Source organism: Cetorhinus maximus, chromosome 2 (genome assembly GCF_964194155.1).
Source record: "Cetorhinus maximus chromosome 2, sCetMax3.hap1.1, whole genome shotgun sequence".
In the NCBI taxonomy this organism is placed as follows: Eukaryota; Metazoa; Chordata; class Chondrichthyes; order Lamniformes; family Cetorhinidae; genus Cetorhinus; species Cetorhinus maximus.
Window position 1 is genome coordinate 183407879 of NC_135880.1, and position 26644 is coordinate 183434522.

The 26644-nt window shown below is 45.0% G+C and overlaps 1 protein-coding gene across 1 annotated transcript in view; it reads left to right on the top strand.

Annotated features, from left to right (window-relative positions):
* cntln (centlein, centrosomal protein) overlaps positions 1–26644 on the top strand; it is a 395750-nt gene that overhangs the window by 242828 nt on the left and 126278 nt on the right. The window contains exon 19 of the mRNA XM_078530355.1: positions 12357–12580. Coding sequence (XP_078386481.1) covers positions 12357–12580 — 224 coding nt within the window. The remainder of the gene's footprint in view (positions 1–12356; positions 12581–26644) is intronic.

Sequence of the window (26644 nt, forward strand, 5' to 3'; positions counted from 1 at the left end):
TGGCGGTTGCCATGGAGATATTGATCCAGGACGTCGCTCCTGCACTGCTGCATAGGCTGAAATCCATCGCTGATACCTTAGTTGGCTTCCAACAGTGACAACACGAGAGGGGTGTGGGGCAGTTTGATCTCACTCCAGCTACCTCTGCTCATCAAGGAGTCAGCCTGGGGAACTCGGGCACCCATAAGGAGGAGGATCAGCAGGTGCACGTCCCAGGGCCCATCCACCCAGGTGACTCCGGGAGTGTTCGGCCCACCAATATCCCCTCTTCCTGTGACCCCAGCTCAGGTGCTGAAGGCGGACAAAGGATCAGGTGCATTTAAAGTTTCACGGCTGTGTCTCCATGATATGACCCTGATCGCAAAGCGCAAGCGAGCTGCCCTCAGCCGCAGGAGTCAGCCATTCACGGAGGCAATATGGTGATCTATGGAGCATCCTCACTGCATGTTATCATCATCCTCCTGGAATCTAGCGACTATTAGGGCCTCCACTGCGTCTCACTGACATGAGCCTGAGCACTGAGGGTATGTGCACTGCCATCAGCCACACAGGAGTCAAATGTTCACAGATGCAAGGTGAGGATGTCAGGACTGTCCTTGCTGCATCTCATCATCATCCTCCATGAATCTTGCGGCTATGAGGGCCTCCCGAGCGTGCCTGCCTCGTCTGGCCAGTGTGATGGCCTCATCGCCGACATCCTCGCCTTCAAGGACCTCATCACCGTCACCCCCTTCGACACCCTCATTGGAGGATGTGTGCCGGTCCTGAGACCTGCTGAGGATGTAGGAGTTGTGGAGGCTCCTTGGGAATCATACGTAGACCTGTAGGATGTGTTTGCAATGGTTGCACACCAGTTAACCGTTCAACAAGTGGAACCTTTGCAGTTGACGTAGCTTCCACGGAGATCTATGTGCCACGTGAGTGCAGTTGATGGCACCCTGCACCTCTGGAAAACCTGAGATCTGCTCAAATCCCAGCGCTGTTGCTTCCTGGCTTTCCTGATTCTGGGTGAAATGCACAAAGGTCTGTGCCTTCACGAAGATGGCAACCATGACCTCCTGGATACAGTTGTGCGTGGAGGCTTGCGAGATCACACACAGGTCACCTATGGAGCCCTGGCGTTAAAAATTGAGTGCTGCACTCACTTTCATGACCACTGGCAGTGGATACCCTCCATGTCCTCGTGAAGCTATGTCCTGCAGCAGGTGGCTTATGTGACCGACCAGTTCCCTAGACATATGGAGTCTTCGGCGACACTTGATCTCAGTCACCTGCAGGAATGACAGGTGCTGTCTCTAGATCCTGGGTCTAGCAAGGCACCTACAAGCGACAGCTCAATGTGGATCTTCAGCTGCATGCTCAGCAGGCCCTGTCGCCCCTTCCTCTTGAGGGAGGTGCTCCTCCCTTTGCCGAGCCAGGTGTCTCCACTGTTCTCCTCTGCTTCCTGTAAGCCATGAGGCATACCACTAAATCACCAGGCCTCATGAACCTGATGTTCTCCTGCAGGATCAGAGAGACATGTGGGTTGCAATGGGTGCACTAAGAACCTCTATTGGTTAAGTCTGAAGGCCCCTTCATGCATGCAGGAAGTTGCTGTCCGCCACTTGGATGGCCAGTGTATAGTGTGCTCATTGAATGCCGAAACCCCACCCACCTCTGCCCCATCCCACTTGACCGATTGGCGGCAGCTTCGCCCACTGGACTGCATGCTGTGCTGTCAGCTCAGGCACAGGCATTCTCCTAACCCTCACTGCAAGGCTGCGCTGTTAGCTTGAACATGAGGGATACTGGTCCAAACCTTAATAAAGACATTGCAAGGGGCTGTGAGCGCCTCCACCAGTGACTGCACCACCTTTCACAAGGGGATTCTACAACTTACCTAATCGGCCAATTGCTCAGCTGCCCCCTAAAATGCACATTAATTTGCAGTCTGTGCCTGAGGGATGAAATGTCCTAGAGCATGTGGTGGCATTTTCATGCTTTTGTGTTGCTTAAGTGGGCAGAAAAGCTTCTGAGGCCCAACTCCGAACATGTAAATGGAGCTGCAGCTGAATGGCCTCAGCTGTGGAAGAATGCTCACTTTTGACAAGCTTTCCAAGTGCACGGCCGCTTTCCTCACCCCCCCTCCCCAGCATGTGCTTTAATATTTTCTTCTGTCTGTGCTGCCTTGTCCTCCTGGTCTGATCTGTACTGGAGCCCTTGCCCTGGCACTACACTGAAAGCCAGCCAGGAAAATAACGACTTGCCTGTGACTCCCTGAATGCGCGGTGCCGCTCCCTTGATGTCCTAAGGGCGATGCTTGTGAGCGCTGCGCAAGGCTTTGTGTGAACTCACCTCTGGATTCCCTTCAAAGTTCAGGTTGCCAGGTGCACGCCTTTTAAAGGCAGTCATGAAGCGCCCCATTCTGAAGTCACGCCGGCATGGGTGGTCATTTTGACGTAAGGGGATGATTCCAGCGAACAGGGCTTATAATCAGATGCAAATGTGTTAAAATGATGTTCCTGATGTGCGGCGGTGGGAAGTGCGGCCTGCCATTGACGGGTGGAGCAGACAGTCACAAACTGGTTTCACAATGGCGCAAAACCGATATTTGGCCTTCTCGCCATATTGACCTCCCCCACCCACCATGCTGCCCAACGCCAATGGGGCTGGAAAATTCCAGCCTAAGTTATTTTAAGCTATGCCTTGGCTTTACGTTGCTCAGGCCCTATTTAGAATAGCATATTCAGTTTTGGTAACAGAAAGATATAAAGAATGCGTAAGAAAGAGAATGTAAAGCTCTCAAATGCAGGGACTATAAAGGAGGCTGAGAGAATTTTAAATATTGCACTCAAAAGAGAAAACTTGAGCAGCACCCACAATAAAGTATGAAAGTTTCACTACTTGTGAATTACAACAATCACACAAATACTTTTTGCCATAATAGCTAGTTTTACAATATTAACTGAACTTAATAATTGCCTTAATGGTCAGTTAAACGAGGAAAATTCTTGACCGTGAGGTTTCCAAATGTAGTGTTTTGCTAATTGTTAATTATGCAAATAGGAAGCCACAACTTTGTGGCTGCCAGCAGTCCACTGTCATCATTGTAAATTCCATTTAGAGGTAGAAGAGATTAGCTTACAATGTCAACATCAAGAACAGGACTTTGCTCTATTATTCTTTGAGTGCCTGTTCAATGATGTATTGAGGTGTCAGCTGTGGCTCAGTTCATAGCACCCTCGCCTTTGAATCAGAGGGTTGTGGGTTCATGTCCCACTCCTGGAAACCAAGAACTGTGATTGTACTCGAAAGGGTTGCAATCTGTGACTGTTGATAACTCGAAAGAGTTTCAATGATGTATTAGAGACAACCTCTATGAGGATACAAACAGCAGCAATATTGCTTTTGCATCTCTATGGAATAGAGCATTCAGTGATGTTGTACTTTGTAAAGATATTCTGGGAGATCCATCCTCTTCTTTACCCTTTAGCGTTATGCAGAAACAAAAGATCAATCTCTGCTAAAGTTAGCTTTTGAAAGGTAGAACGACTGGGAAATGACGGGTTTAACTTTAATTTAATATTTAGAATTGAAGAAAATCAACTTATTTCGTAGGTGAAAGAAAAATCAAAATAAAAGCTTTTAAAAAGTAACTGAATAGATATTTGAAACATGAAAAAAAGGGGGAGAATGGGATTGAACAGAGAGCTGTTTCTGAGAGTGAGCACAGGCCAATTGACCACCACCTCTGTTGTCTAATTCTTTGAATCATAGATAATCAGGATTATTTTGTGATTACGTGAAATTCAGACAACGCGTTAGGCAATAATTTATGGCAAAGACATAGGCCTGAATTTTACCTTTGGTGGGCACTCGCTATCGGTGTGGTCAGGAAATGGGCCCATGACCGTGGTTTCAGTAACTCGCGCTGAAAAGCTCAGCGCTGCAGGGGTGGAGGCGTGCCAAGATGTTTCTGTGGGCGTGGGTGAGCGCTGCAAGAAAACTCCCTGAAGGCAGACAACTGCCTCAAGGAGCTGCAGACCTGAAAATGATCAAATAAAGGCTTTGAAAGGTGTACAAAACATGCCCGTGCTTCACAAGCAAGAATCTTGAAATGTAGCTGATAAAAGTGCTGTCCACAGATAATTATTTTAATTTTATTTCATAACGGAAATTTCATCCGGCCCTTAGATGAGGATTAATGAAAAATGTAAAGGCTGCCTGGCTGATTCGCCTGTTTGCCAACCGTAAGGTTGGACGGTGCACGAAAAATCAGAGACAATTGCGCCGTTAATGGGCCTAATTGCCCGCTTAATTGTCAGTGAGCTCGCTTCCGACTTTTGCGCGTGCCCACCGAGCAAAATATTGCGTGAGTGCGCAATGATGTTGGGACGCTCGCCCAACGTATTCTCACACAATTTTACACCTGATCGGGTCAGGCGCCCGCCCGCCCGTGGGACTTATAATTCTGCCCATAAATCCAAAATTGATAAATCTCAAGCAAGGTTACTTCCATCACCTCCTGCTGCTTTGTTATTCTTCAATTGTGTGATGGCTTTCATCGCCTCCACAGGTGTTGTTGGTGTTCCGAGCTCACCTCTGGATGTTGTAGGGTGGAGTTGAAAACACTCGAGTCAACAATTGGTTCTTGATTGAAAAAGTCTTCAAAATGCTCCCTCCAGCAGGTGTTGACAGCTTCCATTTCCTTAATCAGAACTCACCACCTCCTCCCATCCTCAGACCTCAGAGGAGCTTGGTTCTTGAGTACTTGGGCCTTAACAGGTCTTTGTAGCAGTGAAGAAGCCACGGATATTATTCATGTCAGTAAGATGTTGAATTTCCTTTGCCTTGTCTGCCTATCATATGTTCTGCATGTTGTGGATACACCTTTGTACCTTGGCCTTTACTTGTTGGTAAGCCAGTTTCTTTTGCTTTGAGTTTGGGTCATTTTGCCAGACACAAAGTCTTGCGCTGGCAATTGATCAGTTCGTTGATATCCTGATCATTTTCATCAAACCAATCCTGATGTTTCCTGTCAGAAAATCCAGGTGTCTTTTTACAGATATTGATGATATTGACTTAAGGACATCCCAAGCACCATGGGCACTCTTCTTCTTGATCGAAGTTTGAAAGTTTTTCCCCACGGCATTGTTGGAATTGGTCCTTTTTTAGAGCTTCAATATTGATTTTTCGTGGACATCTCCTGTTGCACCTGTTGTTTGGGGGCTAAGTTGATAGAAATAATTGCACAAATAAGTCAGTGATCGGCCCAGCAGCCATCAGCCCCTCTCATTGCTGTGCTGGTGCAGACATCTTTGCAATTCCAGGCACAGATGATGATGTAGTTGATCAGGTGCCAGTGCTTGGACCATGGGCGTTGCCATGACACTTTGTACTTGTTCTTCTGGCAGAACAGGGTATTGGTGATAAGCCCATGTTCTGTGCATTTGGTAAGGATGGCATTGGAGTTGACATTTCCAATTCCTTCCCTGCCAATAGTTCCATTCCAGAGATTGAATCTCTTCCAATTCTGAGGTTGAAGTCTCTGAGAAGAATAAACTTGTCCTGCTTTGAGGTTCCACAGTGAGCTTGGTCAGGTTTGGCATGGAAATCTTCCTTGGTTTCGACGTGGCGTCCAGAGTTGAGGCATTGGCACATGACCACAGTGGCAAATTGGTTCCTTGCCAGTTTGAGACGAAGACTCATGAGGCGCTCATTTTTTCCAGGAGGGAACTGATGAAGCTGGTTCATAAGTTCCTTCTTTATGACAAATCCAACTCTATGGACTCTGCATTCTTCTTCTGATTTCCCTTTCCAGAAGAAGGTCTAGCCGGCTCGGAGTTCCTTGAGCTGCATCTCTCCAGCTCGCTGGGTCTCAGTCAGAGCGGTGATGTTGATGTCATATCACTGGAATTCTCAGGTGACAAACGCAGTGCGACACTGGGCATTCTCTCGCGGGTGTGTCTGTGAGGATCCAGGTCTCAAACTCTACTACTTTAGTTTCTACCGCAGAAGGTGATCCCTCTGGACGCAGCTGCCCAGTCAGGAGAGGTGAGGCAGGCTATGTTTAGGGCATCTTTTCCATCCCCCTCCCCAATAAGTGGTGAGCAGAGTGAATCCTAAAGAGGGCTTCTCAGTCATAGTTACAGCTGCTGAAAGGCACCCATATCTTGTCTGAGTGCTATGTGACCTGCCTGTAACTGCCACCTCCGTGCCAGATCATGACTAGAAGCTTCCAGAGAACATGATCCTGCTCCCATCGCCATTTGCTGATCACTGAAGGGCTTGGGAGATGTGCTTGAAAAGAAAGATGCCGGTGTGTGACATCTGTGATCATGGAGAAACCGTTGCACACCAGCTTCCACATGTGTCTTGCCAGAACAAAATCTTGTTCCAATGGAAAGGAAACCAAGACAATTGGAGGTTTCATTCTGCTGCGCCTTGGTCACTGGAACAGCCGTTGAGATATTCCTGATGGCGCCTCTTACTCCTCATGTTCTGCCATTGAGGATTTGTTTGGCAGAGCCCTGTCTGCTGAGTATTTCTAGGATTCCTAACAGACCTTCACGGTAACCGAAGTGGCCCAGGACATAAGAAGTCCTACCTATTTTGATCAACCTTTGGAACCCACAGCTCACATCATATAATCATCTTTAAAGCACCTCCTCTGTTGTCCAGCTCAGTGGAATTAGCTTAGTGTCATAGCTAGGGTTTCTTTGCTAATGGCTTCTCCTTCCATCCCTGTACGTCACCTTGAAGGTTCCCAAAAGGTGCCTCCTTGGGTTTCCCCCCTTCCTCATCTATATTCTGCTCCTTTGCAACAGCATCCCAGGCCCTGGGGTTGACCTCGGCACCCAGCGCCATCTTTCCACCACTAGCTTTGAGGTCCCCATTGCCTCTGTGCTGTACCATTTCTTCTCCAGTATTAGATAAATCATAAAAGTTTCCAGCTTTACACTGGAAAGACTCAAGTCATTTTCTTTTGTGTCCAACAGAAAATCTACCCTCACCACCAGTTCCATCTCCCTCCCTGGCCAGTATCTCAGGCTGAACTGGGCTGCTCGCATCTGTGGTGCTCTGTTTTACTCTAATCTGAGCTTCCCACATCTTAATTCTCTCCGTCATACACAGCTTATTTGCACCTATGGAGCCCTTTCACATCAAGACCCTCCTAGCCATTTTCCTATCCTCCATAAATTTCAGCTTATCAGAAGCTCTGCCGCCTGTATCCTATTTGCAATAAGTAATGCTTATCCATCACAGCTATTCTCAGTTCTACATTGGTTCCCAATTCCTTAACATCTCACTTTTAAAATTCTCATTATTGCATTGAAATCCATCCACAGCATCACCTCTCTCTATCTCTGCAACTTTCTGGAACCTACAATTGCAACCCTGCCATGCCTCTGGCCCTCTGACTTCAGCCTCTTTTGTAGCATTCCCATTACCCCCTGCCTGCCCACCATTCGTCCAAGGTGTACCTTCAGCCAAATAGGTGCTTCTCCGGAATATTCACCCCCCCACCCCCTCCCCAAACCCTTCTTCACATCCTTTCCTTCAAAACTCACCTCTTTGACCTAGCTTTACTCCATCCCTTATATTCTTTCCTCCTTTGGCCAGTGGTCCATTTTTTGATTATGCTTCTGTGATCCACTTTGGGACCTTTCTTGTACATCAAAAATGCGTTCCAAATGCAAGTTGGAGCAAATTTTTTTTTTGGATGGGGCAGTTAATTAATGTTTAAATAATCTCCAAGTTATTTACGTTCAGCTTTCAAAGTTCCCTCTGCTTTCATTTTGTTGCACTGTGTATTTGTTTCGTGAAATTGTTTTTTAGCTGTGAAGAATGATGAGTCATTGCTAGAGAAAAATAATCTCTCATCGTAACTTTAACAATAGATGGAGATAGTTTGAGGTTCTGAGCCCTAGGGCAGAATTTTGAGGCCGGTGTGGCTGGAAAACGGCCCACCGTCCGTGATCGGTCCCCACTTGTGATTCCACGCTGGTGGATCGATTAAGGCCCGCCCAGCGTTAAATGCTGCTCCTCGCTGGTTGGGAAGGGGTGGGCTGGGGCGGGTGCCTGTTGGCCGCCAGGTCCATTGCAACCCGGCAGCTGTTTTAAAAACGGCCCAGGCAGCCTCTGGAAGGTTGCCACAGAAGAACGTCTCTTCCGCATTAGCAAAGCAATGGAGTTGAGCGCGGCTGGAGATGCCAGGCGGGAGGGCAGGTCGGGTGGACATTTGCCACCCCTCCCCCCACCTGATTTTCAGATGAATGCCTCGCGGCCCTCCTGGAGGAGGTGGCTGCCTCTCCAGAGATGGAAGGAGGAGGCCACAGCACCTCACAATGAGGGCATGGAAGGAGGTGGCAGCCCAGGTGAGCAGCCATGACGTGGTGTGGTGTACCTGGGTGCAGGGCCGGAAGAGGTTCAATGACCTGCTGTGCTCAGGAAGGGTGAGTACCGTGTTGGCATGGGTCAGTATGGTGAAGTGTTAAGGTGTGGCTGTTTCCCCCCTGTGGACCTCATGGACACAAGAGTCAGTGCCAACTGTCAGTGACACTGGAGTTGGACAAGGGGATGCACCCTGTCTTCTTGGACTGAGTGCCTTGCGGCTCGAGGGAAGACTCAGATGTGCTCTGCAATGTGTTCCTCAGCTGGGTTTGGCCAGGTTGCAATGGTGCTGCAGATAGAGAGTGGATGAATCAATGTTGCTCTGTTCTTTCAAGAGAAGATGAGCCATAACCAATTGGAGAGGTCACGGACAGGCGGAGGCTCCACCCAACCTGCTGCTGTTCACCAGGTTCGAGCAGGACACCCTTGAGCTGGAGAGCAGGCAAGGTCCCCATGCAACCAGGCGTGGAGAGGCTGGGGTGTCAGGCGAAGGTAAGAGCGCAGTGCACAGAGGTGAGAGTTTTGGGTTGTGCAACCGTTCTAGTGTAGCCTCTTCATTGATGCGAGCCTCAAACCTGGAGTTCCCATTGATCGTTGAAAGATGATGGCACCGTGATGCAGATCTCCATTGTCTCACCAGGGTGCCTGGCATGCACAGTGACAGTGTGATGACTGATACTACTGACATGGCCTTGTTCGCCAGCATGCACACGCTCCCTGGACCCCGAAGGGCCACCCCTGACGCAGGAGGACCACCAGGCTTCTTTTGCACCTGCGTCACACCCACCCTCTGAAGCAGGCACCAGCGCAGATACCAGCATCCTCGTGGGCATTAGAATGGTAGCTAGAATGTCGGTGCACATTGGTGAGGGCACTTCACTTTCGCTTGAGGTGCAGGCGGAGGCAGAGAGTGCCCAGGGCACCGGCAGCCGGAGGACCAGGATGATGTTCAGTTGAAGACAGATGATGAGACTCTGGAGTCACCCGTTAGGCAGCAGATACTGGATCTCCAGCGACATGTGCGGGAGAATCTGCTGGATATCCATGAGGGTCTGTGTGCCATGGTCTCCACTGTGAAGGAGTCCATGGATCATGAGAACTGCGTTGACGCTCATGGCCGAGCGCACTGCCTCCTCCATTGAGAGTGTGGCAACTCTCATGGAGAGGCAGCTCCAGGGACAGAATCAGGGGTTCCTGGGGTTGAACTCAGACCTGCAGCCCTCACACAGGCAATGACCTCAGGTGGTCAGTGCCAGTGTGAGAGATGGATGAGGCACCCAATATCTCAGCTAGGTGCCTGTCCATCAGTGGTGAGCAGGGAGGTCCAGAGTTGGCGCACGAGCTGCTTGTCGTCTCTACGGGCTCCTCGCAGGGCACTCTGGGTGACAGCCACAGCTGCTCCTCCGTCCCTCTGCAGGTGACCATTGCAACTGACGGTGCCAGTGAGTGGGTGTGGGGGAGGGGGCTGCGGGGGATGGTGCACCAAGATGTAGCACTCGGAAGCATAAGTTAAAGGTACCATGAGCACAAGAGGAACTGTTCATGGGTAATTTTTTGTTCATTTATGTTTGGTTTATATATCTGCTGGTGTGGTCATCAACACCAGTAATGGTAATGTCGTTATGCTTTCAATGCGACAATAACATTAAATTTGCTTTGGTACTGATGGCCTGAGTACGCTTCACCTTTTTTATTTCTAGTGCAGGTTACGCCAGTATGTAATGCTGGATGTTGGTGGCTGGAGACTTTATTGCACAGGCACTGAGTGGACTTTGGGTGTAAATGAAAGGGTCATTTCAGAATCCGGGATGGAGGCGGCAGCCCTGGCATGAGGTGGAAGCAGATCTTTGGCAGCTTAGCTGAAGGAGCGTTGGATCAAGGTGTCCCTGGTGTCCCTGCCTCCCTGGAGGTTACCGAGGTCTGTCTCCACACCCTCAGCATTCTCCTCACCGTGCTCCTCTTCTGACTCACCACTGGATTCATCATCTGTGACTGTGCTGCTGCGTCAAGATCCTCTTCCTCCAGTGGGTCCCCCCTTGCCAGTGCCAGATTGTGGAGAGCGCAGCATGCAACCACTATCAGTGACACCCGCTCTGGGGGGTATTGTAGTTCTCCCCCTGAACGGTCCAGGCATTGGAAGCGCATCTTGAGAAGACCTATGGTCCTCTCTATCACTGCCCTTGTGGAGGCATGGCTCCTATTGTAATGCTGCTCTGCCTCTGTTCTTGGGTGGTGGAGAGGCGTCAAGAGCCACCTCTTCAGCGGATAGCCCTTGTCACTCAGCAGCCATCCATCCAGTCAGGATGGAGCACTGAAGAGCCCTGGCACCTGGGAGTGTCTCAGGATGTAAGCGTCATGGGTGCTGCCAGGCTTCCTTGCACAGACGTGCAGAATCTGCATCCTGTGATCACACACTATCTGCACGTTCATGGAGTGGAATCACTTCCTGTTGACGAAGGCACCGGGCTCACCCTCTGGTACCTTGATGGCCACATGTGTGCAATCGATTGCACCCTTGACACGGGGGAACCCAGCAATCGCTACAGAGCCTCTGGCTCGGTCAGCCTGGCTGACCTCACCCATACAGAAGTGAATAAAGGTCAGTACCTGCCTGACGAGAACATCTGTTACCAGCTTGACACAACTGTGGACAGCTGATTGGGAGACTCCACACAGATCCCCACTGACCCCTGGAAAGAGCCAGAGGTATAGAAGTTGAGGTCACTGTGACCTTCAGGGCCACTGGTATGGTGTGTCCACCCACACAGTCAGAGCTGATATCAGGCCCAATCCTCTGACAAATGGAGGTCACGGTCTCCCTGGAGAGGCAGAGCCTCCTTCAGCATTGCACCTCAGACATATTGAGGTAGCTGCATCGCCGCCTGTAAACCCTGGCAGCAGGATAGTGGCATCTTCTGCGGCCCCTTCTGCCTTGGACTTCCTACTGGCCCTGCGCCCCTTGTGCCTGCGCCTCTCCTCCCACAGGTCCCTCCTCTGGAAGCTGCATTGGGGCACCTGGCCTCCTCTCCCTTCTGCCCCTCTCTTCCTCCTCAGAAGAAGTGCCACCAGCAGAGACTACAATCCCCATACCAGGGTAACAGAAGGTTGTCTGATATCTGGAAGGACCCACACGGTCTGAATCCTCCAGGGGCCTTGGAGACATCAATAGCTCTGAAATGAAGCCTGGAAATGCTAAGAATGAAGCCCTGAACAGAGATGAAGCTGCCAAGTACCAATAAGCAACCAGCAGCAAACGATCTCCAAAACTCCTCACTACTCACACTGGCACTGCTGCTGACCCTTTTTACCCTGCTCTTGGATGAGGTTTAGAAATTGCCTGCCTGCCCATACGAGTGCAAAACCACATGGGCAACTCCTGCTTGTGCTCGCCGAGCGAAACAACGCGTGAGTGCACTGTGACGTCGAAACTCTCACCCTCGTGCACTATTTTACGCTCGAGCTTGTCAGGCATGTGCCCACACACCAAGCGAAAAATTCTGGCTTTGTTGTTGGCCCATTGGCTTTTATGTTGGTCATAATTAATGTTTTGTGGTAGTAATTCTTTTTCTGTCAAGCTGTTTAACATTTCTTTATTGGAATAAACAAAATGTTTTATCTAAATGTATTAACAACTGCTAGTGATTATTTCATTTTCAAATTTTTATGTCTTTAGCCTATGTGAGATTTTGCTTGAAGCTCTGCTTCTTCAGCTCTGGAGAAGTCATCTGGACTCAAAACGTTAACTCTGCTTCTCTTTCCACAGATGCTGCCAAACCTGCAGAGTCTTTCCAGCATTTTCTGTTTTTTATTTTAGATCCTGCTTGGTTCTGCTATTAACTAATTGCATTTTGTACAGTTATGTTGCATAGTAATTGGCACTCTGTCTAGCAATTTTCAATTAAGAAATGTCAACCCTTGCAAAAACAGGGGGGAAAATGTTTCATGTTAACAGCAGTCGCTGTTCTCTGTGTTTTAAACTATAGTGAGGAAACAGAAGACCAGAACGCTTGCCCTTCCAAAGCAAAGTCTTTCCATCATTGCCTTACAGCAGCGTCTAATATCACTGCAACAACAAATTGCTGTTACTCAGAATGGAAAAAAAGTAGCCTTAAACGCTGTCAATGAACTGAAGCAGAACAATCAGAAATTAACAGCCCAATTGACTTTGGTTAACCAGAAACTTCAAATCAACAAACAGACAATTCAGGTATGTTTAAAGCCAGTTATGGATTAAATAGTTACAACAGTATGGAAATAGCAAATTGGAGTTACATATCGTAATGTTACTGGCCCAGCAAGTTGTATGGTTTTACTCTAATGGAGCATAGTACTGTCTACTAATTTACTGTGTTTTTCGAAATCAATATTACCTTTTAATCATGCAATATATTGTGCAATATATAATGTAATTTGAAATACTGATACAGCCTGCACTAAAACTGGATCCTGTTCAGTCACTGGAAAATTATGAAGTCTCAATGTTTCGGCTGTTTGACATGTCAGTCATCAACACTGTCTGGTCCCCAGATGTTCATATTGTTACGGACAGGAGGGAGGTTAATTTGAACAGCACCAATTCCTCTTCTCACCACCCCTCCTTAAAGAGAAAGATGTTTTGATTTGCTTCCCCCTTTATATGTGGCGGTGTATTTCCCAACCCCTTGGTTTTGGTGTGATCCAATTTTCTAATAATAATCCCACAGCAAACTCAAGACAGGATGAGCTCAAAAGGTTAGTTTATTTGCACACAATCAAAACTCAGGAGAGTTGCAACGTTACCTCCTTTGCCTCGTACAGTAAAAGAGGGATAGAGAAAAGAACAATTTACAGCGCAGAGAGCACAGAGAGAAGAAATATTGCTTCACATGGGTTCCAGAGTCCAGAATCAAAGTCCAATGGGGTATTCCTTCACGGAGGTCGGTGAGCTGAAAACCATTACTGGATTATTCACTTTTTCGGTGGGGTTGACTTCACATGATGAGATAGGCATGCAAAGATGAATCAATCTTGTAAGCAGTGGTACAGAAGTTCCAGCAGAAGCAGTGTAGATGGAGCCAGGTGTCCAACCTGAGTCAGAGCTCTTTGTCTGTGATGCTGTTAGTCAAATGGTAAAAAAGCAGACCGAGACTTTGCAGCTCAACAAGGCAATATTACTGATTGCACAGCCAGAGGCCCATGTCACATGACTCCCGCCTCTCCACACTGTCTTTGACAAAGAACGTGTATCGAAGGACTTGGCCAGATCAATGAACGCCATGTGGAAGCCCTTGTTCTGATCATGGAACCTTTCTTGAGTTTTACTTCCTCAAGCTGAGACTCCCCTGCAAACCTTTTTTCACTTAGAGCGGCTACGTCAATATTGTACCTGCCCATTGTTCTGGCTATGAGGCCTGTTATCCTCTGGTCTTGTGTTATTGCCTAGAATTGTTCTAATATTCCATGAGCCAGGTGTGATCCAGTAGTTAGTTGTCCTTTGAGTTTTCTTTGTGTTTTGACCACAGTGATTGGTGACCGGCCAGGAGTGGTGACCAGGTAGGTGTAGGGGGGGAGGCTGTGTTTCGGATTTCTATTCTTCCCCTTCCCCAGATAGAAGAGAGCAGTGCTGGACCTAAAAAGGTCTGCTCTGTCGCCTTTTGATGATGCGAACTCCACATTTGCTGCGATCTGTGAAGACCAACCATACTCTGCAGTCGCCTGTGTGTAGGGTTATGACTGAAGACTGCCGGTAGCAACCACTATCTGTCCCTGTAACCACTTGCCCATCGCCACCGGGTTTGGTAGTTTGATGTGTTGGTTGATTGATTTGCTGAACAACCTGCACGTTGAATATATATAAGTGGGTGAGGTTTTTGTAGAGCCGCTCCCTCCATCTCGTCCGAGGTAGCTCATACAGTGTCTGCCACAAACGCAGCAACTGAAAGGATGCAGGTTTTATTTTGGAGTTGTCCTTCTCATTGATGAGCTGCTAAACAAGGTGGAGAGCCTCACCTGCTCTTTCTACATTGCCATCCAGTCCTGTCAGCCGATAGAAGACTACTATTTGGCCCATAAATCGAGATTTAAAATCGATTTTTCGAGTTTTTCTTCTCCTAGGCAGGCTGCCAACCAAGGCTGATGAGCCCCACGGGCCTGGAGTTATGTGGTTTTGAAGCACCAGACATTCTCCATCACATCTCTGCCCACAGTCCTAAACAGGAATTGGCACATGAAGCTGGCCAGTAGGAGTTTGATTAGGAGAGGCTATTTGAGACGCTGACCATATGAGACTTTTTGTGGATGAAGAGCATCTCAGCTCTCCACCACCCCGGTCTTTCCTAACCCTTTGATCCCTACTTCAAAGTATAGCTGTCACATAACTATGTCGCACACTGAAGTTGAAAGTACTTTGCTTGATGACTGATGAAATTCAGGAGGGTAGTGGTATTGTTGCTGGACTAGTAATCCTGAGACCCAGGGTAATGCTCTGGGGACCTGGGTTCGAATCCCACCATAGTAGATGGTGGAATTTGAATTCAATAAAAACCTGGAATTAAAAGTCTAATGATGACAATGAAATCATTGTCAATTGTCATAAAAACCCTCTGTCAGAACTGGGAGTATTAAGAGATGTAACGGTTTTTAAGCAATGCATGGAAAGAGAGGGGTGAAGAAAGACCAAAAAGCAAGGTCTCTGATTGAGTGCGAGGCAAGTGAGGCAAGAGAAATTAAATTTCAAAAGGGATGATGCTGCAAGGCAAAAGGAGATGGTAATTGGGCACGTAAAGAAACAAAAGGTGTGTCTAGAGGAGGTGTAAATGAGAAAGCAGAAACAGCAGCAACAGCTGCCATCCAAAAACTAAGAGAAAAAGGAAAAAAATGGGGACAGTGGTTCTGAACTGAAATTGCTGAACTTTGTGTTGAGTCCAGAATGCTGTGGAGTGCCTTATACCTAATTTAAAGGATGTGCTCCTTGAGCAGCGAATAAATTGAAAGAAGTTCGAGTAAATTGCTGTTTCACCTGGGAGGAGTGCTCGGGGCCTAGGACAGAGAGGAGGTTAAAGGGAAGATGTTACATCCCCTGCACTTGCATGGATAGGTGCTTTGGGAAGGGGCAGAGTGTTGAGATGATAGAGAAGTGGACTTGGATGTCACAGAGGGAACGGTCTCTTCAGAGCATGGAAATGTACTTGGTGATGGCATCAAGCTGGGGGAGGATGATCCATTGAATATGGAGGCTGGTGGGGTGGAAGGTGAAGACAAGGAGATTCCTATCATGGTTCTGGGAGGGAGGAGAACGGGTGAGAGCAGAACTGTGGGAAATGGAACGGACACGGTCGAGGGCCCTGTCAACCACAGTGGTGAGTTCAGGCAGTTGGAGGAGGATGGCGAGTGGAATTTGACAATACATATAATCTTAGCTTGCACTGCAAATGAAACAGTTGCTTGTGAACTGGCACATGAGTTTGTTTCAGCTATCATGGTAATTAGGTATGATTAAATTATCAATGTAGGACATGCCACAGAACATAGCAAATATTACACCTTATATTCAGTAACTTCTTGCCAAAGTAAATATGAAATTTTGATGCCCTTAAAGATGGAATGTTTACGATATGTATGTTTTATGATCTTAAAAATTAAAATCAAGCAAGCAAGGTTTTGCATGCAATTCTCTGCAGTACTGCATTCAGCCGTTGATTGTGGTGGTTGCAATTACAGAAGTGCAGCATCTATATGCCTGCAATTCATGGCTGTTGTCTTAACTCACGTCTATCAGAACAGCAGTAGACGTTTTGAACATATAAGCAGAGGCCGTCAGGACAGTTGCTCTGGTCCATCCAGCCTGCCCCACTTTCTAATGGTATTTATTTAAAGTAGGCTGAATAACAGATTCATGATGCAGTACATTGGGACCATTGTATGGTCTGCAAGGGAGGGTAGGATACAGATCTGTGCATAGGACTGCCAAACAACGATTGAAAAGTTATGGTAGCAAAGTGGTTATGTTACTGGACTGTTAATCCAGAGGCCTGGACTAATGAACCAGAGACATGGGTTCAAATCCCACAATGACAGCTAGGGAATTGAATTAAATAAATGAATTTGGAATAAAAAAAGTAGTATCAGTAATGGTGACCATGAAACTACCGGATTGTAGTGAAAACCCATCTGGTTCACGAACGTCCTTTCCGCCATCGTTGCCTGGTCCAACTTATACATGACTCTAGACCCACAGCAATGTGTTTGACTCTACTTCTCTGAAATGGCCTAGCAAGCCTAGCAAAACTGCTGCAACCTTCACCCCATGGACTGCAGTGCTTGAAGAGGTGGTTCCCCACCGCCTTCACAAAGGCAATTAGGGATTGGTGATACCAGTGATGCCCCCATCCCATGAATGAATAAAGAAGAAGTGGAACTGACTAATTTCAGCAGTGCCACCTCAGGACAATGCTCAATGACACCCAAGCACCTCCCCACGCATGGGAAAGAAACTGAGCCATTCTTGCACATACTTTTGGAACTGATTCAAAAGAGGCAATGGAAGAGGGGGTGGGAACAGATCAGCCTCCTGTCTCAGCAAAAACACTATTTTTAAAAAAATAGCCTCAATAAAATAACCTGGATAGATGCTATCATATCAGTGCTTAGGACTGCCACTTGTGATTTTGGTTGGAGCTAATTTTGTTTGATAGTGGATGTGGAAGCATGATTGAAGAGATTCAGAAGTTTTTTTCCAGTGTTAGTGTAGAAGTAAAAGAGATTGGAAGGAGTTGGGGGTTGTGTATAATGAAAGATACAAGGAATTGGTTAGACATTGCCTTGCTGGTGATTTAAACCTGAGATCCATGGGGGATAGCAAGGTTGAGGAGGTATTTATGTTGCTATCAGAGTTTGCGTGGATGGAAAGTTTTATTAGCTGGGCAGTAAATTCAGACCAGAAAAGGCAGGGTAGTTGAGCTGGAGGTTGTAATCACTGAAGATGAGGACATGCAGAGCCTGAAGAAAGAACAGAGGGAGAACTTAGTTCTGTTGAAGGGTCATGAGGACTCGAAACGTCAACTGTGCTCTTCTCCGCCGATGCTGCCAGACCTGCTGAGTTTTTCCAGGTATTTCTGTTTTTGTTTTGGATTTCCAGCATCCGCAGTTTTTTGTTTTTATCTAGAGGGAGAATACCTTGATTAGAAACTTGATATGGAGTTTTGGGGGGTGTTGGGGAGTGGTTGTTGCTGTAGGAAATGAGAATTTAAATGGAGAGCCAAGAGGAGTGGAATAAGATTGAGGTGCTTGAAGGGTGAGAAGGTACCAGTGTGGCTGATGAACAATTGGAGAATGTGATTTGATGGACTCTGGCTGAACAAACTGCTAGCAGATTATTTTCCTTGTTAATGGCTGTGCCACTGTCCATGCAGATTTCCAAGCTTTGATTTTATAGGGGTTTATTTTGTTTTATTTTAATATAGGGAATAAACAAGAATGAATGTTAAACTTCAAATGAGAATAGAGGTTGTTATGGTTTGTCTACATAACAACAGTCACTGAATTTCAAAGTAATTAATTCACCTGATCATAAATCTGAGATATATAACCGGGTGCCATATAAATGCCAAGACTTTCTTTTATACAACACTGATGTATTGCAACTGCTGAAATTAAACATAAAATTGGAAAGAGTTACATTGATCCTGAAACAGATGGATGCCATTAGATCAGAATTTTGAGAACGTGGAGAAACAGGATGAAATGCAGAGTGAAGAGTGCACTTTCCTTAAATCTGGGGCATACTTTATGAAAACTGACCCCTGAGTAACCAGCTATTTATGTGAAAGTAGGTGAGAAATACTACTAGTGTCAGCTCCTAGAGAAATCCCAGAATAGACAATCTGAGCCAGTGTTGTCCTTTGTCCAGTAGCCAGACTAAACAACCAGCTTGACTCACACTTCATAAATACAGAAAGGCCATTTACCATTGAACAAGAATTGTGTGCAGCAAAATGTTTGCTCAATACAATGGGTGACAGTGATTTGTGACTTGTTAGACTTAACCATCCGTTTTCTTTGTGAAAGCCATGCAAATTTATCCAATCCTTAGGTTTCATATGGTGGCCAATGATAGGCTTTTCAATATAAAGGTAGAACTTTACCTTCAAAAGGAAACCCCCTTGGGTATGGCTCATTTTTCATGTATGAATTTGTCCATATATATATATACATACACTCCTGCTGTCTATTTAGGGGCAAAGACCATAGGTGAGAGCTGTAAGCACTCACATCACATACCTGGGAGTGTGAGAAAAATATCTTTTTCAGGGATGTGTGTTTTAGCACCAAGCTATAAATTTGGGAGAACACGGAGCCACTGTAGCTTTAAACAAAGTAGATGCACTTATTCCATCGTCATTTCTAAAACTTGAGTGACAGGTCTTGAAGGAAAACTTCTGGAAAATATACAAATGAGCTCTGATGGAGGTGGAATGCAAGAAATTTGTATTTCTAGTTCTTACCATCTGCTTAAAGATAAGGAACATGGCAATATTAGCTGACTTTTGCAGTTTGGTAGCAAATTCTCATTGGGATCAGCTTGAGTCATAATTGGCCTCTCTGTAAGTCTAAGACCTAAGTCCCTTTACTAGCAGTTCTGAAGGTGATGTAAATGCTGCAATCCTCTGAGTCAGAACCATTGTATAGATCATATCACAACTGCTTGCTCTACCTTGGGACCATTGTATCTTGACAAGGAGATTAATTATCAAATAGACTTTAAGGATCATGCTCAGACACTGATCAGGATACAGCACTAGATTTAATAGTATTAAAAAAATCACATCCTGTCTGCTGTAATGGACTGATAGCCTGGAAGATGATTATAGCTCCACAACACAAGAAGGGCTACGAACGACATCTATACACAACATGTAGTTTAAAGCCTACAGTTATTTCTGTTTTGAATTGTGGGTGTTCTCCTTGGATTTATGGTACACTTTAGCTTGAGGGTTTTTAACTGGAAATTCAACAAATCAAACTTGTCAAACCCCAAAGCTGCTTAAATACCTCTAATGTGGAGCTATGGCTGTGTTTCTGCACACTTCATGAAAAATCTATAACCTGCTCTTTCTAAAGGTATTCCAGAGGAACAACATTCTTGTTGGGCTGCGTCTGTTCATAGCTAAAGATCATCAAAACTTAAAGTAACACAAAATTACATTTCAAAAGATAAACCTGAGTGCTGTTGAGTCTTTTATGGGCCCACAAATAAATGTGGTGACTAATTCCTGGAGTACGGCTGTCACCTTGTGTGACTAAATGGATTTAAAATTCTCTCAACTTTATGGCTGAGCTTGAAGAAGAATACTGTGAAAGAAGGATTTTGATGGTTTTGAAATCCATTCTTTTAAGGTTACTGTTTGCTCACAGCTATAGTAACTGTTGTTTTGAGTCCCCATAAGCTAGTTTAAAATCAGGGCCATACAGCCTTTGCTCAGCCATCCAACCATGGCTCACTTGTTTTAAAGCTCTCAGGATAGCAATAATATGAAGAAATACAAGGGAATTTGACTGCACAATTTTCTAGGGAAAGTCAAAAATCACCAATTAAAATCTTGCAAGATGCAAAGCAAGGAGCACTAACTTAGCTGAGGAGTCTTGCACGTGTATTTATTAATTTTGAATTGCAGTTAATTCTTTGGGCAACAGCAAGAAGATCTGCATTTTTTAAAATATTTAATAGTTTTCCACCAATAAAAGCCACCTATATTGTGGTATTACCTATCTAGTCCACCAAGTAATTCAGTCATAAAGACTAATTTTGTCATTTTATTAATGGCATGTTTTTTTTTTCCGGATTGTTACCAGACTTTCTCTAAAGGGATAGATGAGCATTCTATCCTCTCTGTATGGCCTACCAATAATTTATAAAATTTGCTTTAAAAAAATACAGCCTATAAATTCTTTACACTATTACTAGACCTATTTAAAATTTCACTTGATCCATTTTAATGTTGTGCAGTGCGGTACTCTATCACCTCAAGTTGCTCCTAACATTGACAGACCTGTCAGTACCTGTGGTTTATGTAAGTGTTACGCAGCTCTTAATGCTGCCTCACCCAATCCAATTTTGGAAGCAAAATCTACAATTGTACCATAGGATGTTTTTCACAGTTTTAAGTGGGCACAAGACTATCAGTAAAGCATTTTTGTAATGTCACACCCTGCAAGTACACATTATGGAGAGAGTGAACATTAGTGATCAAGTGAACTGCATTGCCCTGGGTGGTGTCAAGCTTTTTGAAAATGGCTGAAGCTGCATCAATCCAGTGAGTGGTGAATATTCCATTAAATTCCCAAATTGAATCTTAAAAGAGGCTTTGAGGGGTCAGGATGCCCCATGAAAGAGAATCCAATATCCTGCCTTGTTTATTGCTGAAAAAAGAGAAATTTTGTCAAAGCTTTGTGTCTTACACTCATCAGGACAATTCGCAATGATACAATGTAAGGGAAAACAAATTTATGCTGTACGAGAAGAGGATGCTGATTGGTTGGCAAGTGAACTCTGATTGGTAGAGGCTTTGCCGTGGAGAATGCACCAGTTGATGGTGACTGAAAGTTAACTGCCAAGTGTTTGAAATTTCAACCAGACAGCTTGACTCTGATTGATCAAGGCATTGCCCTGAGGAATGAACTAGCAAATGGCTGTCACTTATTTTGTTTAGCTGAAACAGGCGCAATGTGTGTATGTGTTCTTTCTGCCTGCAAAGAGCAGGGCCTGGTGTATTGATATATGGAGCTTCCAGTACATGCAAATGTGCCACACTATAAGCCTGACTGACAATGTTAAATTGGTTGTGAGTGTAATTTTTAGCACACTGAAGATTGTTTAGCAAATGTTGTCCAATAGCAAACTCATATCTAATGTTGGACACTGTATTTTCAGTTTTGCAAGCATGGGCTAGTTAGGTATGATCTGTACCTTGTTCATTGTGAACAACGGAAGGGACATGCTGTTTGATACGATCTGCCAGTCTTTGGGACACACAGCCTACATACCTAGCATTACACTGGCACTGAAATTCATGTACCACATTACTCATTTGTGTGATAGGCAGATCTGATCAGGGTAGCCATTATCCTGCAGGATGTCTTTGCTGTGCCCTATTTCAGCATCATTTTGCGCTGAATATCGCGCTAACTCATGAATGGGTCTAAGGCCATCGCTTTCGGCCCTGAAAAGTGCCCAGTCTACCTCAGATTACCCTGGAAGGGCAAGGAATCTCAAAAATTTGAGCACCAGGTGAAGCTAGCTGTTTCACACTGCTACTATGCAGTAGCAACAGGAGTGGTGTTCACCACTAACAGGATGCTGCCATCAAGCCAAAAAAAAGTTCTGCCTATCACATAAATGAGTCATGTGGCTTATGAATTTCAGTGCCAGTGTGATGCTAGGTATTGTAGGCTGGATCATATCAAATAGCATGTCCCTTCTGTTGTTCGCGACTGTTACAGACAGGAGGGGGTTTAATTTAAAACAGCCCTGATTTCTCCTCTCACCACCCCGTCCATAAACAGAAAGGTGCTTTTGATTTCCCCCTTTATAAGTGGTGGCGTGTTTTTCCCAACCCTTCAGATTTTGGAGTGATCCAATCCCCTTTTAATAATCCCCATCCAACTCGAAATAGGGTAAAATCAGAGGGTTAGTTTATTTTACACACGCTCAAAAATGCACGGAGAGGGCTCACAACATAGCCCCCGGTACATTCACACAATAAAAGAGGGATAAGGGAAAGAAAGCGGTACAGGGCAAAGACCACAAATGAAATAAGAATTATTGTCAATGTGAGTCCAGAGTCCAGAATCAACAATCCAATGGTGTATTCCTTCAGGGTGGTTAGCTGGCTGAACCTGATGCGGGGTGATCCACTTTTCCAGTTGCTCTGACTTCCACGATGGGAGAAGCACTTAAAGGTGAATCAGTCTTGCAGCAGGCACTGGTACTGAAGTTCAGACATTCCGGTAGAAAACAGTGCAGATGAGGGCCAAGTAATTTAAACCTGGACAGAGCTCTGTTTCTGCTGCTGCTCGAGCGTAATTCTTCAGCTCCAATGATTGGCCTCCAACAATTGTAGGCATCTTCTTTTCTATCAGATATGATTCCTGCTACTGGAGAGTTTTCCCATTGATCTCAATTTTACATGGGCTCCTTGATGCCCTGGTGGGTGGAATGTTGCTTTAATGTTGAAGGAAGTTATTCTCACCTCTCCTTGGACATTCAGCTCTGGTGTCAATGTCTGGATCAAGACTATAACAAAGTCAGGAGCCAAGTGGTTCCACTGGAATCTGAACTAAGTGTCAGCAAGCAAGTTATTGGGAGTAGTTGCTGCCCTGAAAAAAAGTCATACGGACTTGAAACGTTAACTCTGTTTCTCTCTCCTCAGATGCTGCCAGACCTGCTGTGTTTTTCCAGCATTTCAGACCTCCAGCTTCCACTGTATTTTGCTTTTATACTGGGAGTAGTTGTCACTTAACAGGATTATTGATGACATTTTTTAGTATAGGATGGCAACTGGGTTGCTATAATAATATGCTATGCATTAGATTTGTCCTTTTTTAAATCAGATTCAGTTGCACAGATTTTGGATACATATCATTATCACAGTTACAGTGGAACAGCTTGTGTCAAAGACGATTGATTGTGGTATACATGCCTTTAGCATTACAGCTGGGTGTTATCAGGACCCATCATCTTCACTTTGATCAATGTATCCTTCATATCACATAGAGTTAACTGAATTGGCTGAGCATTGGCAGGAGGTGAAGTAGGATCATCTAGTTGGCACCTATGGCTAACGATGCATGGAAATGGCTCAGCCTTGTTTCATGCACTAATCTGCTGTGCTCCACTGTGATTGAGGAGTGGTATGTTCATGAGCCTCCTCCTTCCATTTGTTACCTGATTTTACATCACCATTTTGAATTGGATTTGGTAGGTGTACAGAGCTTTATTATGATCCGATGGTGGTGAGAGGTGTTAGATCTGTCCATAGTCTATTCAAAATCCAGAACCCATTCGCATTTCAATATTGAAGATGGTGATTCTCATCAAACCTACTTTACAACGCTTAGACTGCAATGAAGTTCCATCCCTCCTAGTGACTGAGATAGGCTGCCAGGATAACTCAAAGATTTCACCATACCATTTTAAAACAAAGTTCTGATCTATTTCTTCTCTCCTCCTCTTGAGAATGGTAATTTATACAGTTCCATAGCACCTGTATTCTTCTATTTCCCTTGTCCAAGCGTCCATTCATTATGTGTGGTCCTAGGTGGTGAGTTTCAGCAGGCAGCTCAACCTCTTTTTGGGAATGGGGAGGGGAAGTGTGAATCACTGCCAGGCATAATATTGGCCTCACTGAATATCGAGCTACGTGCACCTTCTAGAACAGGCCACTGAGCGGTTATCAGGAACCCTGAGAGCTACTGTACTGTGGCCAGGAGCCCTGGTGTCCACTGCCGGATAGAAGTTTTCAAAATAATGAGGGGTCTGGACAGAGTAGATAGGGAGAAACTGTCCTCGCTCGTAAACGGATCAAGAACCAGAGGGCACAGTTTTAAAGTGTTTTGCAAAAGAAGCAAATGTGAGGTGAGAAAAAACTTTTACACACAGCGAGTGGTTAGGGTTTGGAATGCCTGGAAGTGTGGTGGAGGCAGGTTCAATTGAGGCATTCAAGAGGGAATTGGATGATTATTTAAATAGAAACAATGTGCAGGGTTACAGGGAAAAGGCAGGAAATTGGCACTAAGCTAAAATGCTCAGAGAGCCGGTGCAGACACGATGGGCCGAATGGCCTCCTTCTACACCGTAACAATTCTGTGATTCTGTGCCTCCCCTCAAAGTCATTGAGAGATCAGCCATGTTGGTTCAGATTGAAGATTGAACTTGAGATCTTTTCTTGTCTATTAGATTTAGCACCACATACAGTGCAAATACCCAATTAGGCATGGGAGGAACCATGTTAAAGATTGATATACACCTTTTCATAATTTTAAATGTACATGATGGGAACATTACATGCTACAAACACTTAATCATCACCTCAATAACTTTAAACTTGTCTTTTTACCAAAGTTATTCCGTGAGTTTCATTCACGAAACTTAGAAAGGTATTCATGGATATGTGCACAAACACTTGGTTGTACATGCTAATGTAGAAAATGGAGTAATTTTAAGGAATCTAGATAAGCAGGCTGGCTTCATTGGTTAGCAAGAAGCTCTACTTTTTATCTGAGTTTTATTAACAGAGGTATTTAAGTGAGAGTCAAGAGTTATATTTTCTGCTGCCTTTTCTTTTAGTAGAGCAGTAACGTTTTACTTTATGGTGGCTTTTATATATCTGCACTTTTTTCTCAACTCATTTGTACTGAAAAAGATTTTGAAATCCTTTTCTGTTATCGCTCTGCAAAGAGGACATTGTGTACAACACTCACTTTTCCAGGTGTCGATGCAAACAGGGACAGCGATAGGCTGGACAGCTGTGTGTTCCTGCCAACCACTGGATCACTCTGCTGTCAGAATGTAAGTGCATAATTTTGCAAGTAAGAAAGGAAAAGCTTTCTGCGCTTGTTTAATTTGTATATATGCAAGTTTATTTTGAGACACATGGGTTGTGTCAGTCATTTCTAAAATCAACAATTTAAATATTGTGCGTTTGACTATTGAATCTTATCTAATTCCGGTCTTTCTGGATTCCTCTTTCCTTTTCCCCACTATTGACAGTTCTGCCATAAGCTATCTGGGTGCCTGTAATTCTGACCTCCACATCTCCCTCTTTTTTAGGACCCTTGTTAAAACTCACCACTTTGAACAAGCCTTTGGTCACCCCTCCTAAGACCTCCTCCTTCGTCTCAGCATTCGTTGTTCTCTGCAAAGGGCCTTGGACGATAATTTTTGGATTCTGCTGGGAATGTTTTTTTCTGTTTAAAATGGTGGCTTCCAAGGGATGGATCTTTCATGTCTGGCCAAAAGAGATACTTAGAGTCACAGCATGACAGAAGGAAGCCATTCAGCTCATTGAGCCCATGGAGGACTTGAGACTGTGTGGGAAGGTCAGCATGCTGCTAATCTTAATTTTCTGCAATCTGGCCAGTATACACAGAATAAATTAAATATCCTGTGTATCAGATAATCATACACAAATTTATTAGCCACACTGCTTAAGTTTGATTACATCACTATTGGGGCGCTCAGGTCACTATGAAAAAAGTCATCATGTATAGAAAAATGGATGGGTAAAAAAAAGAGTTCTCACACAGTAACCTAATTGATGGATTTAGATGCCGTGAACTGAAAAGCTGAATAAAGTGCTTTATAAATATTTTGTGAACCATGAGAATGTGAGATTGTACATAACACCCTCTTACCTGTTTTTTAGCTGTTTGTTTCCTTTGTTAAATCACTACACTTACTTTATTTGGTGGAAATTGTAAATTCCCAAAGTCATAATTAACATGCAGAGTGTTCACAGATCTCTCATTGATGTTAGTGAATGCCTATTGCAAATCCTTCTGGCGCGGGCATGTAAAGAATATCCATTATGTGACTGCTGCAGTGCCATTATAAGGAAGCATATTATTCAGTTAGGCACTTAGGGTGAATTTCCTTGGACCTTTGCCACCACAGCATCAGTGGAAACCACACTTACGTTCGTAAAAAGGTTTCTCGCTGAAACAATGGAGGTGCAGCGGGAGAAACTCTAAGAAAATTACTCTTCCTTTCCCTCTTATTTACCACCTTCAATAGATCATAAAATTGCTCCAAATGTCATTGTAGTCAGTATGTTGTGACCAACATTGCTTTCATATGAGGTCAAAATTCAGCTGAGTGAAAAGAGTTTTTCACCTTATAAAAGTAGCTAATGGTAGCATTATGAATTTTTTTCTTTAAATTCAGTTACAGTTAAGCTCAGATCTTGCCTGATACTTCATCCTAATGGCTGTTTGTAGCAGACAAACATCTCTGCATTATCCAGCTTATGCATGCCAGACTCTCCAGGGCTGTGGTTTCTGCCTGATTTTTAGGTTGATGAAACAACACTATGCTCATATTGATCTGTGCGTGACACAGCTTGTCTCTCTGCTGGGCCAAGTGTAGCAACATTTATCCAGGAATTTGTGAAATGTCACTTGGATCATGTTGTGGAGGTAAACTGAGCGAAAACCAGTGTCGGAAAGGAGAATCCTGGTGGAATTAGATGTGACCATCTGATCCCGAAGTCTTATCTACTGTCCATCCAAGTGATTCGGC